The sequence below is a fragment of the Lepus europaeus genome, chromosome 23 (assembly GCF_033115175.1).
Source record: "Lepus europaeus isolate LE1 chromosome 23, mLepTim1.pri, whole genome shotgun sequence".
NCBI classification, from domain to species: domain Eukaryota; kingdom Metazoa; phylum Chordata; class Mammalia; order Lagomorpha; family Leporidae; genus Lepus; species Lepus europaeus.
Window position 1 is genome coordinate 25,934,718 of NC_084849.1, and position 17,674 is coordinate 25,952,391.

Below are 17,674 nucleotides of genomic sequence, written 5' to 3' on the forward strand. Positions count from 1 at the left end.
TGGCCACAACAGCCAGGGCTGAGCCAGGCCAAAGCTGGGGGCTTCATCCAGATCTCACACGGGGTTGCAGGGGCCCAAGCACTTGGGCTGTCTTCCACTGCCTTCCCCAGCACATCAGCAGGGAGCTGGATAGGAAGCAGAGCAGCCAGGACTCGAACCGGCACCCCTATGGGATGCCAGCGTCGCAGGCAAAGGCTTAGCCAGCCGCACATTGGGATAAGTTTAACTTCCATTGGTATCCCCGTACACCTTTTGAAGTTCCCCATATTTGTCAGCCTTTGCCCACCAAGAAAGTTCTGGAAACGCCTGCCGCTCTCTCTGGGGCTGCCCGTGAAGTGGAGGCATCAGGCTGTGAACTGCGCAAGCTCAGGCCCCTTCGCCGCTGGTCTTTCTGGGGCTGTGGGGGCCTTGGCTGGCCGCAGGGCTTTCTGAGTGGCACATGCTGACTCCTTACCTGACTCACGACCGTGACCTCTCCCTGCCAGGGTAGTTGGGGCTTTCCATTCTCAGGTGCTTGGCCTGGTGAGGGCGTGCCTGTGGGGTTGCTGTGTGAGGCTGGGACGCCCTGAGGGTGGCAAAACAAATTTCTCCGCCCACTTGGTGTAGATGCAAGAAATTGCAGCAGCCAGCCTGGCAGAAGAGGAGAAAGAGAAAACACCCAAACCCACCATGAAAGAACAGTGGCCACTCACTGCCTGGTGCACCGGGCAGTGCTGGTGTCCATTTGGTAAGATCTTCTTGCCTTCAAGAGATAGTAGGGTTATGTTCCAGGTTCCCTGTTTAAGGAGGAAAAACCTTGGCTGCTCCCCCCCCCTTTAATTGGGGTAAAATAATACCATAGTAACTATTTTGGAAACAGACTTTTAGTGCACTAGCTCTACCACTTGGGATTCCTGTGTCCCACATCACAGTGGGTGAGCCCCAGCTCTGGTCCCAACACCACTTCCCGCTAATGTGCACCTCAGGAGGCAGCAGGTGATGGCCCAAGTCCTCGGGTCCCTGCCACCCACGTGAGAGACTCAAATGGAGTTCCAGGCTCCTGGCTTTAGCCTGGCCCAGCCCATTCCCAGCTGTTGAGGGAATTTGAGGAGCGAACCAATGGATAGGTGGAATCTTTCTCTACCTCTTTAAAAAAAAGAAAAATTATTTATTTATTTGAGCAGTAGAGTTACAGACAGAAGGGTCTTCCATCTGCTGGTTCACTCCCCATATGGCTTCAACGGCCAGAGCTGAGCTGATCTGAAGCCAGGAGCCAGGGGCTTCTTCTGGGTCTCCTATGTGGGTGCACGGGCTCAAGCACTTGGGCCATCTTCCACTGTTTTCCCAGGCTACAAGCAGAGAGCTGGATCAGAAGAGGAGCAGCCAGGACACCAGCCGGCGCCCATATGGGATGCCGGAGCCACAGACGGAGCCTTAGCCTAGTACACCCCAGCCCTAGCCCCCTTTCTCTGGCTTTCAAATGAATAAAACGGTAATAAATTTATTTGAAAGCAAGCCCGTCGTTGGCTTTTAGTACATTCACACTGTTTTCCAACCACCACCTATGTTTTGTTCCAGAACATTCCAGCCCAAAAGGAAGCCCCGGGCCCAGCCAGCAGTCAGTCATTTACAGGTGTGGAGTTACCTGCTAGAGCATTTCCTGTAGTGGAGCCCCACAGCCATGGGGCCCCTTGAGCATGGGAACCTCAGGCTCTTCCACAATGTAGTCTGTGTCGGAATTCCCTGCTTTTGTAAGGCTACTGTTCCATTGTATGGATGAAAGGCCAGTGAAATGAAAAGATAACTAATTCTAGTTTTTTCAAGACGTGCATATCGGGGAACCAGCCACAGACCCTGCGTGTGTATCCATCCACTGGTTGATGGACACCTGGGATATTCCCGCCCTCTGTGGGTAACGCTGCTGGGCACGTGCCAGGCTGTTTTGACATCACCTGCTGTCCACTGTAAACCAGGGAGGAAGTGGCTGGGTCACATGCTTATCTACAGGCCTCTCTTTTGGAAAGTCACTGCGGCGAATTCCTGTAGCTTTGTATTTCCCAGGCTGGATTTTTTTTTTTAAGATTTGTTTATTTATTTGAAAGGCAGAGTTACAGATAGGCAGAGGCAGAGAAGTCTTCCATCTGTTGGTTCACTCCCCAGATAGCTGCAACAGCCAGACCTGTGCCGATCCGGAGCTAGGAGCCAGGAGCTTCTTCTGGGTCTCCCATGTGGGTGCAGGGCCCCAAGGACCTGGGTCATCTTCTACTGCTCTCCCAGGCCATAGCAGGGAGCTGGATTGGAAGTGGAGCAGCCAGGACTCGAACTGGTGCCCATATGGGATGCTGGCACTGCAGGCAGTGTCTTTACCCACTACCCCACAGCACCAGCCCCAATAAAATCTTTGTTTCCATCCTGTGTCTCTTATCATCAGAGACTTGCCCAGATCCATCTCAAAGGTCCTGAGTTAGGGCAGTCGCAGAGGCAATCCTGGACGCATCCCACTCTACCCACTCCTTGCTCTGAGACTCAGTTTCCCTGCCTGCACCTGCTGCCCACAGATGCCCAGGAAGTACCTGGCAGAGGGTAACAGTCATTTCTGCCCTGCCTCTTCAAAGACTGTTGGGGGGAACTTACATCCCCAAAGCCCTTGGGCTTCTGCAGGATAAATGGACCACCTTCGGATACCCACTCCTGAGGGCAGAAACCGCTCCCAGCACCAGGTTGTGACCTTGAACCGTCAGTGAGCCTGGACTGCTGTGTCCCAGCTGTGGTTTCCCAGAGGGGGACTCTGCCTACCTGGCAGGACCCTCTGCAGAACCAGAGCTGTTGTCTATAAAAGTAGCCAGCACTTCCCTGTGCTGCTGCAGCCGGCCTGTGACCAGGGAGAGGGTGCAGGGCTGAGAGGAGAGCTTCTGCAGGAGTTTCTCCAAGCCCCTCTCCCAGAAATCTCCCCTTCGTTAAAAAAACAAACAAACAAACAACAAAAAAAAAAAACATGGCCCAGTCATTTGCAGCCAGCATAAACAGGGGCGGGGGCCCAGCCTGCCCATGGGCTCTGCATGGCTCAATTCCTACCCCTCTCCCTCTTCCCTGCTTGAGTTCCCCCCGCCGGGGTGGGGGTGGGGGTCTTCCTTCCTCTCCACCCAGCGCCTGTTTATCAGGATCATTCCCCATCATTCCCCAGGCCCATGGCAGTTGTTCCCCTGGGCTTTTCTAGGCAGAGAGGCTGAGGGTACCACCTTGGTTCCCCCGAGGGCTCCAAGGGGCCAGAGGGTGGGACGGGAGCTGGGTTCCTGGGTAACTGAAATGCTGGTGGCCACTGAAGCAGGAAGTGGGCACCTGGCAGGTGCACTGGGTCTGGGAGCCTCACAGCCTGCAGGCGGGGGCTGGTTTATACTGTCCACTTGCCAGTTTTCAGCGTCATGGTGGTGCAGGAGCTGTACACGTGTTCAGTAGATGCGGTACTTTGATTTTGAATGTTGGTCTCTTCCCGGGCTAGGGATGTGCATCTCTTGCAAGCTGCCTGCAGTCCCAGTTGGCCCTGAGGTCACCAGGCACGCTGGGCAACCCCCTTTCCCATACGTAGCAGGTGGGTGTTTGTGGGGTTCTCTCTGGGCTGGGGTCCCTGGCAGGTGAGCAAGTCACGTCCGCCCCTGAGCCTCTCAAAGCTGTGGCATCTCAGGCCCCGTCTGTCTGTCTGTCTGTCTGAAAGGCAGAGAGAGACAGAGACAGAAAGAGAGCCCCCGTCAGCTAATTCATTCTCCTAATGCTCAGAGCAGCGGGCTCTGGGCCAGGCCAAAGTCAGGAGCTGAGAACTCAATCCTGGTTTCCCACGTGGGTGACAGGAACCCAAGTCCCCGAGCCACGCACGAACCGTAGCCTCTCGGAGTGTGCATCAGCAGGAAGCCAGGTCGGGAGCAGAAACTGTTTGGGAGACTAAAATGATCGCAGGCTCGCTTGAACACCGTGCTAGGAAGAAACTCGAAGGTTCCCTTTCTGATGTCCTGTGGGACTTGGGTTCCGTCTGTACCCACCTCCTTCTTTCCCGAGACCTCACACTTCCTCCTGGACCTGAGCGACCCACAGTTTCCCTCCCGTCACTCGCAGGCTCAGACAGGCGCCGGACCGTTGAACCCTTGAGCAGCCACTGGCAACTGTTCCTCTGAACTGTAGTAGACAGGAACCTGCCACTCCTGAATCAGGGAAAAAAATCGCTTAATTAGCAGAGTATCCAAAACAGCCAGAGCTGTTTTCTAGCTTTGGTTGTTAATGGATAAACCTGGCTGATGTCACCGCTGACCGGTTCCTCCATCCCGCCGCAGGCCAGAGCCGAGGCCGGGGAGGTTTTCACTCTGGATGTCGGTGGAGGAGGCCGACAGCCAGGACTCCCACTTGGCTCTGGTTCTTGGGAGGGTGGGGGCTTTCAACATGTCCCAGACGCCGAAATCTGGGCCGTACGCTCTGAAGGAAGGGATCTTAGTGGTTTGGGGACCTCGAGTGCGAACAGCAGCAAGAGAGGAGGCAGGTCGCTGAGTGCTGGTTAGAACGGGGCACGCGGAGCTGGAGCTCCTGTCCTCCCTGCCTCACTTGTCAGAAAGGCTCTCGAGGAGCTGGCCTTGTGGCCCAGCGGGTTAAGCCACTGCCTGTGACGCCGGCCCACATCTCACATGAGTGCCTGTGAGAGTCCCGGCTGCTCAACTTCCGATCCAGCTCCCTGCTGTTGTGCCTGGGAGAGCAGTAGAAGATGACCCAATGGGGAGAGACAGAGCCACCTTTCTTTCTTTCTTTCTTTCTTTTTTTTTTTTTTGACAGGCAGAGTGGATAGTGAGAGAGAAAGACAGAGAGAAAGGCCTTCCTTTTTGCCGTTGGTTCACCCTCCAATGGCCACTGTGGCCGGCACATCACGCTGATCCAAAGCCAGGAGCCAGGTGCTTCTCCTGGTCTCCCATGCGGGTGCAGGGCCCAAGCACTTGGGCCATCCTCCACTGCCCTCCCGGGCCACAGCAGAGAGCAGGACTGGAAGAGGAGCAACCGGGACAGAATCTTTTAAAGATTTATTTGAAAGGCAGAGCGGTAGAAGAGAGAGCCACTCTTCCATCTGCTGGTTCACTCCCCAAATGGCTGCAATGACTGAGGCTGATCCAGGCTGAAGCCGGGAGCCCAGCACCCCATCCAGGTCTCCCATATGGGTAGCAGGGACCCGAGTGTTTATGCCCTCATCTGTTGCCTTCCCGCGCACACCAGCGGAGAGCTAGATCAGCAGCTGAGCAACAGAACTCAAACCAGCACTCGGAGATGGGACACCAGCATTGCACGGGCAGCAGCTCAGCTCACTGTGCCACAGTGCTGGCCCCAGTGGGCAGGTTTTTGAGTGGGTGCTGCTGTGATGGCTTGTGGTTGTCGGAAGGGACAAGAGGGACTTGATGTCTGTTTCATTTACAAAAACTCCTGTGATTCCCAGAAAGGAAGTAGAAGCTGCAGTCAGACCGGTTCTTCGTCGGGGAGTTGAGGGTTCTGCACTGAGACCTTCAAAGGGAGTACTCAAGTACTCCCAAGATGTTCTCCAGGGATGCTGGGAGAGAGCTGGTTTTCAGTTAGTGCCATCGTGAAAGCTGGGCAGGAGGAAGCAGAACTCGGACATCCTACTGGAGTGGAGCCATGCAGCTGAGTGTCGATAACCCACACTGGGAGCTGGGTACCTGCGGCCGCCTCCGTCTCCCAGGAGCAAGGGAGGCCAGAGGACCTCTGCGTGGCTTGTCGCTCTTGGAGCCTCCTACATCCGCTACTGCTCTCAGCAAGCGCCTTGCTGGGACCCTGCACTGCACACACACACACAGAGACAGAATCCAGCGTGGCCTTTGCAGTCAGCAGCTGTGTACTGACACCTGTACCATGCCGCAGGTGGCTCAGGGGTCTCAACCCCAGCTGCCGGCTGGAATCCCACCCACCCACCTACCCTGGGAAGCCTTTACAACCAGCGTTATCCACCTCCCAGCCTCTCAGCCTCACCCAGGGCATCAGAGTCCGTGGGTCTGTGTTGGGTCTTGCTGTGTTTTGTGTGCTTCCAAAAGCTTCCCTAGGTGGGGACCAGTGTCGTGGCATAGGAAATAAAGCCTCCACCTGTCATGCCGGCATCCCATGCGGGTGACGGGTTCAGGTCCTGGCTGCTCCACTTCCAATCTAATTCCCTTGTAATGTACCTGGGAAGAGCAGCAGAAGATGGCCCAAGTGTTTGGGTCTCTGCTACTCATGTAGGAGACCTGGAAGAAGCTCCTGGCTGCTGGCTTTGGCTTGGCCTGGTGCTGGCCTTTGGCAGCCATCTGTGGAGTGAACCAGCGGATGGATTGTCTTTCTCTCTGTGTATCTCTGACTTTCAAGTAAAAAGCTCCCAAGGTGATGCTGATGTGCACCCAGGGCTTGGGGCACCTGTTAGAGGCCCTGAGCCCTGCTGGGACTCAGAGATGAGAAACATGGAGAGGCAGAGTGCCAGCCGTCCAGAGGGCCACTGCAGCCAGCTGTGGGCACCGGCTCACTCCAGCCACATTCCTCCCGTCTGCCGACGCAGAAACTTGGGACGGCTGGGTCAGCACCTGGAGACCGAGGGCAGCCTGTGTCTGCCTCACCTGAGAATGTTCCGGAGCAGCTGTAAACTCAGTGGAATGCCGAGGCCGCCTGCGGTGATAAGCTTCGGGCAGGGCTGCTTGCCGGTGAGTCACAGTGACAGTGACGTCACCCAGTTGGACCTTGAAGAGATCCTCCAGTGAGCCTCGAGCAGCTGGGGTGCTTGTGGGCCGGTGTCTGCGGCCAGCTCAGAAAGCCGGGCTGAAATGGGCTGAGGAGGAGGAGCTCAGATGGCCGATGGCCAAGGGCTCGGGATCGCACTGGACTCCGTCACTTGGGCTGTGATTTGTGTTCAGGTGCCCTTTGCAACTAGATAGTTCCAAGGGGCACGGGGCTTCGTGTAGGATCAGCTTCTCCCTGTCCTCCTGGGGGCACTCTTACAGGGGTGGTCTGGGACTAGGGGAGCCGTGAACCAGCCACAGCGGGCTGCAGCCCCAGTTAGACCCCGGTGGGACTTGCAGCTGCTGCTGGCCTGCGCCCCTCCCCCATCCGATCCCTACTGGCAGGTGCATGAGGACTGTCCCTGGCTGCAGGACAATAGCATTTGGGGTGCGCCTTTCTGTAACAGCCTGGGTCCCTTGTTTGGGAAAAGCCACTGTTTTTATTGAGATTCACACTCAATACAGGGTGCTTCTGTGACCAGATGGGTGTGGCAAGGGGAGAGTTCCACACCAAGCTCCAGTTCTCGGTGAACACCAGCTGGGTAACCTGTGGGGTTTTTTGTTTTGTTTTGTTTTTTGCTTTTTAAGATTTATTTATTTGAAAGTAAAGTCATATATAGAGAGATCTAACATCCGCTGGTTCACTCTGCAAATGACTACAGTAGGCAGGGCTGGATCTGGCCAAAGCCAGGAGCCAGGAGCTTCATCTGGGTCTTGCATATGGGTCCAGGGGCCAAAGCACTTGAGCCATCCTCCGCTGCTTTCCCAGGCACATTAGCAGGGAGCTGGAACAAAAGTGGAGCAGCTGGGACTCGAACCAGCGCCCACATGGGATGCCGGCATCATCGACGGCAGCTTTATGTGCTGAACCGCAACACTGGCCCCTATTCGCTTCCTCCTAGCCCTTGTGGTCCTTGCCCAGTCGGTTGTGACGGTGACATCAGCTCACCCAAGGTCTGTGTGATAACACCCGTGGGTGCCAGACACCGTGTAAGCCTGGGTGCTTGCTTGGACAAGTGGAGTGTGGACAGTAGTGCCACCAGAGTCCAAGCTCTCCTTCCTGCTGCAGGAAAAAGCCGGTGATGGGCGGGCGAGGTGCTGAAGCAAAGTGTGCGTTGGGAGAACCAGTGGACGGGGAAGGTGGCTGAGGAAGCCGTCGTGCCCACGGCTTGTACCGGGCCCTTTCCAAGTACGAGTGGCAGGAAAAGTAGACCCGCGTGAGGTCAGGAGAGGGTGAATCCTTGCAGATACCTGGGCCCCAGCAGGGGTCTGAGAAGGGTCGTGAAACTGTGTCCCTGGTCATTTGACTTCAGAGTCAAGGATCTGGTCCATCTGCTCCCATGAATCCTTTTTAACACAACGTCATCATCTGTGCATGCCTCCTTATCTAGAGAGGCGAGCTCCGGGCAAGGCCAGTGGGCAGCAACCTCAGGCTGCAAACAGAACCCCTCGCACGACCGACACACACGTCTCCTCCGTGCGGGGCTGAGCCACCAGGCCGTGACCCTGGGGACAGACACAACACGGGGGCAAACGGGCCCAGCCTTTGCACCCTGTTCCACTCCCCAGGCGGACGGCCCCCCAGCCCCTTCCTGGGTCTCTAACACTGGCTGCTGCTCTACACTCAGACACCTCATTTGGAACGCCCCCTGGCTATGGCTGTGCTGCGGACCGGGCAGAGGAGCAGCAGCGCCGGCAGCAGGATGGACTGCCCTACATCGACGACTCGCCCTCCTCCTCCCCCCACCTCAGCAGCAAGGGCAGGGGCAGCCGGGACGCTCTGGCCTCGGGAGCCCTGGAGTCTACCAAAGTGGTGAGTCCTCCCCACCCCCGTACACCTGCCTCACCTGACAGGTGTGAGCTCGGCTGTGGGCCAGCCCTTGTCGGCCTGGAGGCGGCTGGGTGCACCTGGCACCCCTCCCCACCGCCCCAAGTTGGTTTGTAAGTGGGCAGAGCCAGTAAACACATCTCCTTGGGCCATCCTCCACTGCTTTCCCAGGCACATTAGCAGGGAGCTGCATCAGAAGTGGAGCAGCCGGGGACACGAACCAGCGCCCACATGGGATGTCCACGCCCCAGGCTGAGGCTTAACCTACTGTGCCTCAGCATCGTCCCCCTCAGCTTCTTATCCCATGCCAGTGTCCACTGTTTCACAGCTGAGGAAACCCAGGTCCAGAGAGCTGAAGTCGCTTGCTTGGGGCCACACAGCGCGAGGTTTGAAGCCTTCCTGATTGCACCTCATCCTCTCTCTCGTTGCTCTGCGAGGAGGTCCGAGAAGGACCCTTAGAGCTCTGAACAAGTGGATGCTGAGTCCAGTGTGCTCCTTCCAGCCATGAGAGGAAGCTCATCTGTCCGCTTGCTGCCGGGTGCTGCCCAACTTGGCCTCCTACCCCACCAGGCTCCTGACTGGGAGTCTGGCCCTTGCTTTTCAGCTTGTGGTGTGGGGACTTCTCTCCCATGGAGCCGTCAGGTGCTGGCCGCCTTGGGCTCCCAAGGGAGCCTTAGACTACCGTCATGTTACACGCTTGCGGGAGGGTACACTTTTGTGCCGGCCACCTCTGGAGGCTCCATTCCCAGGCACGCCACCGGGCCCAGAGCAAGTGTCAGGATACACCTGGAGGAGGAATGCATTCAGCCGGAGGATGGCCAGGTGGTTTCATTCCCGAAGCTCGCGGGTTAGGGGATCTCCCCGACGATTGGAGCTCGGGTATGATTGCTCTCTGCTGCCATCTTCCTCGCCAGCCCTTTCGTTTTCCGTCTTTGGTGTGAAGATGTGGTGGCTGCTCCCTGGGGCCCCCAGGGAGCATGGTGGTCGTGAGGATGAAGGCGCCGCGATCCTGACCAGCCAGCAGGGTCTTCATTCTTCCCCGCCCTCCCTCCCAGCTTGAGCTGCTCCCCACACCCCCAAGGCCCTCACTTGCCCCCTGCTGTTCAGACTGAGCATTTGGGGCCCTAGGGCCATCAGGGGAGACCCTTCCTGAGAACTCCGTGGCTTAGGCGGAGCACCGGTGGGCCCCCGGGTTGCAGATCTTCTCCATGAGTAGCCAGCTCCGCGCTAGGTGGGGCCGGGACAGCTGGCAGGACTAGGGAGGGTGGATTTATCAGGAGGATTCGTGCTGGTGGAGAGTGGGCCCAGTCTCCCCTGCTTGCATGAGTCTGCACGTTTGCAGGACGGGCCCAACTGAGGGTTCTCTGCAGCAAGCCCCCTAGCAGAGATGGGATGGAGAGACTGGGGGGCAGGGGACGGGGTATGAGGAGGGGCTCCTCCCACATGGCCCTGTTGCAGCTCGACTCTGGCACCTGCTCTCCTTACCTTGGCCGGCAGCTGATCCTGGGCAGTGGCTTTGTCCCCTGGGCCCCTCCAGCTGTGCCCGCCGTGTAGTCGGGAGCCCAGGTTGCTTTTTATCAGGCCCTCACTGGCCTTCGTCTGGCCTCGGGTTTGGTGGTGTTTGCCAGGAAGAGGGCTTTTCCTTCCTGCCGGGCTCCCTGCCCTCCTGCCGGCCGACTGCTCTCACAGGCCCTCTCTCAGAACTGGCAGTGCTGCTCCCGAGCTCAGGTTATAAATAGCCTGGTCCCTGCCCTGCCCTCTGCTCATTTGCAGCTCTCAACCCTCCCTCCCTCTTTCCTACCGAGAGAGGGTTGGCCAGTTTCCAAGCCAATTCGTTGGTATTCTGATGGCACCAGTGCCATACGGGGCCTCAGCAAAAGCTTCCGGTGATGGGAGAAGAGCTCTCATCTGTGTCTTCTCTCCACCCTGCCCAGAGGCTCCCTGAGCAGGTCCCACCCTGTGCTGTTTTGCCTCCTGGCTTTCCAAAGCCGGTGGGTAGAACAGACACAGCGCTTCCGCCCATGCGGGCACTGCTGCCCTGCCAGCCTCCCTGGGCCCTGCCGGGCCCCTGGTGCCTACAGTGGCCAGATTGTTCCTGGCACATGAACTGGGTAGGATAGGTGGCGGCTGCTGCCCGAGGGGCCTGCTGTTCCCTCACCCCTCTTCCCCTGTATAAAGCAGGGAGCTGTATCTGCACGCGTGGGAGGCGCGTGCAGGGGCAGCTGAGGGAGACCTCACCGTTCACACTGGACTGATGGCATCGTAAGCACCCCCAGCCCGCGCGTCTGTGCGCGCTGTGGGCAGCGATTCAATTTTAGTAGCTCTTCAGGGCACCGGGGCAGGCTCAGCTGACAGTCCTGGGTACTGGGACCCTGCTTATCTCCAACAAGGGAACCAAGACCCTGAAGGAGCCCCAGATTTTTATAAAACTGTGGCAGAAAATGGCTCACAGCTGGGCCTTCGAGATCCACTCGCTGATCTGTTAAATGCGTCTGCATTGAGCACTTGAGTGTTTCAGGCACAGCTGAGACCTGAGGCGCCCACCTAGGATACAGCTGCCCAGCGTGTCCTGCGGGGCCCGTGGGAGGGGGCTCTGCATTGTCCTTGCTCTGGAGAGGCTCTCAGCCCACTCCTGATGGCTGACCCCCCCCCCCAGATATGCATACATATATACCTGCACGCGTGCACGCTCACAGCTCGTGCTCACAGCCCACTCGCGTGCACACTCAGGTTTCCCAGTGCGCCTCGGCAGCCGACCCAGGAGGATGTGGTGCAGGCCCCTGCAACACTGGTGGGGTACAAGGACTGCACAGCTTATGTCCAGATGCTGAGTCAGGCTGCCAGGGCACCTGCCTCTGACCGCAGGACTCACTGCGGCTGGCCCGGTCCTGCAGCTCTGGCCCCTGGGACCTGCTGTCTGTACCGTGAGGGAGTGGGGAGGGACAGCAAGGTTGGAGGATCGCAGAGGGGCCACAGCTGGGATCCTGACTGCAGGCTGCAGAGACCCCATGAGCTCTGAGCAGGCTCCGGTCAGGTCCTTCCTCAGACCCAGCAGTTCTCAGGGCAGGGGATGTGGGAGGACCTCTCTGAAGACGTTTGTGGGGCTGCCACACCTGGAGGCTAGAGGCCAAGGATGCTGTACAACGTCCTTCACGGCACAGGAGAGCCCCCAGCCCAAGAGAAAGTCCTCCAGCTCTGGACATCAGCAGGTGCCCCGGGCGAGGAGGTTGCACCGCTGGTGATTTCCCCACGTGGCTTGGGAAGAAAGGGACCCAGGGAGGCCTGACTCCAGGTCTGTACCCGCCTGAGGGCTGTGTGCGGGAAGCCACGGAGGGATGGGCAGAGCCATGTCACCCTCCCTGTGACTGCAGGAGGGGCTGGCTGGCACAGAGAGCACAGCCCCAGTGTGGCTGCAGCACAGGCCGGTGCCAGGGGCATGGCCAGCCTCTGGCTTCACTGGTGTCCAGGGAGTGAGGGGGTGATGGACAGGAAGTCGGGCAGCAGTTTGACTGCTTTTGATGTCATCATCCATTTTGGCTTCCTGGGGGCCGCCCTAACAAAGCGCCCCAGCCTGGGCATCTCAAACAACAAGGACTGAACTTTCTCGCGATTTTAGGGGCTGGGATTCTGAGGTCAAGGTCTTCGAGGTGCGTCTCCTCCCTGGGTCTTTTTTTTTTTTTTTTTTTTAAGATTTATTTTATTTATTTCAAAGGCAGAGTTACAGAGAGGTAAAGGCAGAGAGAGAGAGACAGGTCTTCCATCCACTGGTTCACTCCCCAGATGGCTGCAGTGGCTGGAACTGGGCCAACCCAAAGCCAGGAGCCAGGAGCTTCTTCTGGGTCTCCCACATGGGTGTAGAGCCCAAGGACTTGGGCCACCTTCCACTGCTTTCCCAGGCCATAGTAGAGAGCTGGATCAGAATTGGAGCAGCTGGGTCTCGAGCTGGTACCCATATGGGATGTCAGCACTGCAGGTGGAGGCTTTAACCACTACACCAAGTGCCAGCCCCCGCTCCACTTCTGATCCAGCTCCCTGCTAATGTGTCTGGGAAGGCAGTGAGTGACGACTCAGGTACTTGGGCCTCTGCCAGCCATGCAGGAGACCTGGATGGAGTTCCTAGCTCCTGGCTTCAGCTTGGCCTAACCCTGGCTGTTGCAGCCATTTGGGGAGTGATCCAGTGGGTTAAAGATCTCTCCCTCTCTCTCTTTCTCTCTCTGTAAGTCTGCCTTTCATAAATCTTTTTTAAAAATATAAATAAACTTCTGTTTTAATTGCATTGTTCTCCATGAACTTTCTGAAGTAGCTGCATAACAGAATCAGCTCCGGGGTTTGGAGGGTCAGGAGCGTGGTGCCAACCGCGCCATGGGGCTCTGGCGAGGGCCTGGCTGACAGGTGGTATCACGGTGTCAGGTGCAGCCAAAGGAGAGAGGTCATCTGGCACAGACTAGAAGCTGGAAGAATTCAGGGTCCAGCCTTGTGCTGCTTAATTACAGCTTGCCCCTGTGGGAACTAAGTCATCCTGGATGTCAGTCTCTGTAATCCCTCCCACTCGGCCCCACCTCTTAAAGGTGCCGCCACTTCAGACTGGGGCACCCACCCAAGCCCTACCCTAACTGTAGCAAGGCCCAGTCTGCAAGTATAGTGAGATTCACACGTGCTGGGGCTTTGAGAGTCGACATACGAATGTAGGAGAGGAACGTAATTCGGCCCGTGACACCCTCATAACTGGGATTGGAATGGGATCTCCCAGGGATGTGGCACGGTCCCCCACCCCCACCCCACCCCGCTCCCGGCCGCGTTCCAAAGGCAGCAGAATGCCACTGGAACATTGATGGGCAAGTGTCACTTGCCAGCCAAGACAGAGTCTAGAATGCAGAATCAGTGGACAGAGGCTCTGAGCCCAGGGATTCCAGGGATTCCCCTGAGCAAATGGCTGCGCTCCCAGCTCCTGCCTCTCCAGCCCGGTGGGGCGGGGGAGGGAGGCGGGGCTGCTGCCAGGCCTGGGCCTTGGCTGTCCAAGGGTCAAGTGACAGCGGCAGAGGATCCAGGCGAGGCAGACACCAGGTGAGGAGCAGAGAGCTGCTGGCTTGGGCTCCGACTGCAGTTGGGATGGGTGGCCGTGAGGTGGCTCTGACACCCTCTGGGCTCAGCCTGTGGCCGGGGCTACCCTTGGACTTCCTGTTTGCTGTGCCTTCTGTGGCCTAGACCCTTGTTTGTCTCCTTGGCTCAGTGGGAGCAGGTGCACGGACATGGATGGAGGCCTTGCCCGACCCATTCTCCAGCACACTGAGACCAGGGTTGGCCCTTTGGCTTTGCAAGATGACCCTCCAGAACTCACAGGTGACCACCAGCGAGTGGCTGAGGGTGTGCTGAGGCTCCATGCCTCCCTTTTAATTCCACGTACAGCCTTCTCAGGAGACTGGTCCAGAGGTTGGCAATCCAGCATCTCTCCCTCCCCGGGCCAGGTCTGACTCGAACATCTGTCCCCCTCCTCCCCAACCCCGGGCCTGACTTCCGTCCGCTTCTCCTTGCAGAGTGAACTGGACTTGGAAAAGGGCCTGGAGATGAGAAAATGGGTCCTGTCTGGAATCCTGGCCAGTGAGGAGACGTACCTGAACCACCTGGAGGCACTGCTGCTGGTGAGAGGGGGCAGGGAGCTGTACCTTCAGGGGCAGCTGTCGGGGCCCTAGGGATGTCAGGAGTTTATCTGTGGGATGGTGAGCATATTCCACCTCTGCAGAAATCTGATCCCCTCTCCCCACCGAGGGTCCGTGGGTGCCGAGGAAGACTCAGCTGTCACCATTGCTGGGTGTGTGTGTGTGTGTGTGTGTCTGTGGGATTTTAAACATTCCAGCAGGAGTGAGCACTTAGCCTGGCATTCAAGACACCTGCATCCAAGGGCCCCGGCCTTAATTCCTAGCTCTGGCTCCTGACTCCAGCTTCCTGCCGGTGCCGATCCTGGGAGGCAGCACCAGCGGTGGTGGCCCAGGGACTTGGGCCCCTGCCACCCATGTGGGGGACCCGGATGGAGCTCTTGGCTCCTGGCTTCAGCCTCAGCCTGACCCCACTGTTGGCAGGCATTTGAGGGGAATGGACCAGCAGATAAAAATGAAAACCAAATAGATGAATCAGAGCAGACGCCGTGTCACCACAAGCTGCGGTTTGTGGTACCAGGCACCTGCCAGACGTCCTGTCACCTGTGCCCTCTTCCAGCCCATGAAGCCGCTGAAGGCCGCCGCCACCACCTCCCAGCCGGTGCTGACGAGTCAGCAGATCGAGACCATCTTCTTCAAAGTGCCTGAGCTCTACGAGATCCACAAGGACTTCTACGACGGGCTCTTCCCCCGCGTGCAGCGCTGGAGCCACCAGCAGCGGGTGGGCGACCTCTTTCAGAAGCTGGTGAGTGAGTCGCGGCCTCCGCGAGGGTGTCTGGATGCGGGGTCCAGGCTGTCCTTTGACCTACAAGCACGGTAGAGAGTGAAGGGCAGGGGGCTAGGGAGGTGTCCCTCTGGTGCCCGAAACACCAGAGGGCAGGGTGCTGGGAGGGAGAGGCCGAGGGGAGCATTGTCTGCCTCGGCTCGGGACCCGTGAACCAGCCGGGAGTCTTCTGTTCTCCCCAATGCTCGTTACATCATGGGGTCCTTTCCAGCTGCACCCGGTGTTACTCCAGGTCCATGGTCTCCAAACTGGCACAGCCATCTCCTTGAAGTCACCAATGACCAGAGTGATGCGACAGGCAGGGGGCGGATTGGGAGTGGGGCTGCAGGTGCTGCCTGGAGTGGCCCAGGTGGCATAGAGCAGAGTTTGTTGGTCTTTATTTCATTTTTGCAGTTATTGGACTTAAAAGCCTTGACTCACTTGGGAGTTGTTGTTGATGTTGTTGTTGTTTGAAATGATTTGGTTAAAAAAAAATCAAGAGAATAGAGAAGTTGCCCTCAGGTCCTGGGCTGAGAGAAGCAGCAAACACGGGATACTGTGCTGCCCCCAGCCCCCACTGGCTGCTATTTAGAACCTGCAGACAGGATTAAAACTTCAGGCTTTCTTTGTTTTGTTTTCTATGTTTTCATTTTTGTTTTCTGAAGACTTAAGTATATATTTGAAAGGCAGAGTTACAGAGAGGAACATCACCCATTCACCATTTCACTCCCCAAATGGCCACCATGGCCAGGGCCCAGCCAGGCCAAAGCTGGGAGCCTGGAACTCTGTCCGGGTCTCCCACGTTGGGTAGGGGGCCCAAGCACTTGGGCCATCCTCTGCTGCCTTGCCAGGCACATCAGTGGGAGCTGGATCAGAAGTGGAGCAGCCAGGACTCCAGCCTGTGCTCATACGGGATGCTGGCGTCATTGGCGGTGGCCTAACCTGCTGCAAGCACCCTGGGAAGCAGGAATGACGGTGCTTCCTTGCGGGCAGCTGGAGAAACAGGAAGGGATTGGTGTGTAGAGGGGGACCCAGGGGCGGCCTGGTGCTGTAAGGAGGCCTGGTTCCTGTGTGACTGACCTCGGCTCTGATAGCTCTGGGTAGAAGGTGTGGCTGGGGGTGTGCACCGTCTCACTGAGCTGACGAAGCCCTGGGAGGCAGGCAGGCACAGCCTCCATTGCTATGTGAGGAGTTCTGCAGAAAGTTCATGGACAGACCACGCAAGGATTTCAGAATTTTCTAAAGATTTCTTTATTTATTTGAAAGGCAAAATTGGAGAGAGAGAGCAACAGAGAGAGATCTTTCATCCTTTAGTTCACTCCTTAAATGGCCACAACAGCCAGGGCCAGGCTGAAGCCAGGAGCCAGGAACTTCTTCCGGGTCTCCCACATGGGTTCAGGGGCCCAAGGACTTGGGCCATCTTCTACTGCTTTCCCAGGCCATAGCAGAGAGCTGGATCGGAAGTGGAGCAGCCGGAACTCAAACCAGCACCCATATGGGAAGTTGCAGGTGGCGGCTTTACCAGTACCTTACTACAGTACCAGCCCCTTAACCAGATCTCAACTGTTCAACACCTGCCTCTAAATTATTCATTAATTCCATTTTTTGTATTTTATTTTGTTTTGTGTTCTTTCATGAATTTTGTGAAGTACCTTCATACAGTGAGGAGACTGAGGGTCTCTTGCCTTGGCTTTAACCCTTTATCTGCCTTGCTCCAAGCGGAATGCTCTTCCACTGCTTTCAGTGGTGTAAAGCCGAGGACAGGTGGCATTGAGAGGTGGAGTAAGGGCCTGGACTGGCCGGGATCCACAGATGCTCTTGCACTCAGGACGGGTTAAGTCTCCCCTGTAAGTCAGGACCCATTTTTTTGGCTTTGGTAACTATAGGATCCCAGCTCTGGTTCAAGAAGTGGGAGCAGAGGTATGAAATAGCAGAGGACTTCTGGGAAGGTGGGTCAGGGGGTCAGGGGGAAGCCAGAGACGTTACTTTATATTTTTTCTTATTTAAAGAATTATTTTATTTATTTGAAAGACAGAATTACAGAAGGAGGTAGAGCCAGAGAGAGAGAGGTCTTCCATTCCGCTGGTTCACTCCCCAAATGACCATAACAGCCAGAGCTGAGCTGATCCAAAGCCAGGAGCCAGGAGCTTCTTCCAGGTCTCCCACGCAGATGCAGGGGCCCAAGGACTTGGACCATCTTCTGCTGCTTTCCCAGGCCATAGCAGAGAGCTGGATCGGAAGTGGAGCAGCCGGGTCTGGAACCGGCGCCCATATGGGATGCCGGCATTGCAGGCTAGGGCTTTAACCTGCTGTGCCACAGTGCCAGCCCCCAGGAACACTACTTTAAAAAGTCACGGGGAGTGGGTAGGTAGGGCGGTGGTGTGGCATAGCCAGTAAAGCCACCCCCTGTGAAGCCAGCATCTCATGTGAGCACCTGCCCAAGTCCCAGCTCTCTCCACTTCCCTGCTAATGGCCTAGGAAAAGCAATGGAAGATTGCCCAAGAGTTTGGGCCCTGCACCCACATAGGAGACCCAGATGAAGCTCCTGGCTTCTGCCTGGCTCAGCCCTGGCTTTTGCAACCATCTGGGGAACAAACCGGCAGACGGAAGTTCACTCTCTCAACTCCGCCTTTCAAATAAATAAGTACATTTTTAATACATAAGTCAA

General features: G+C 57.1%; 1 protein-coding gene across 1 annotated transcript in view; it reads left to right on the top strand.

The window, feature by feature from the left end:
- Positions 1-17,674, top strand: part of BCR (BCR activator of RhoGEF and GTPase) — a 129,716-nt gene that overhangs the window by 59,064 nt on the left and 52,978 nt on the right. Inside the window, exons 2-4 of the mRNA XM_062182099.1 lie at positions 8,390-8,574; positions 14,124-14,228; positions 14,803-14,988. Coding sequence (XP_062038083.1) covers positions 8,390-8,574; positions 14,124-14,228; positions 14,803-14,988 — 476 coding nt within the window. The remainder of the gene's footprint in view (positions 1-8,389; positions 8,575-14,123; positions 14,229-14,802; positions 14,989-17,674) is intronic.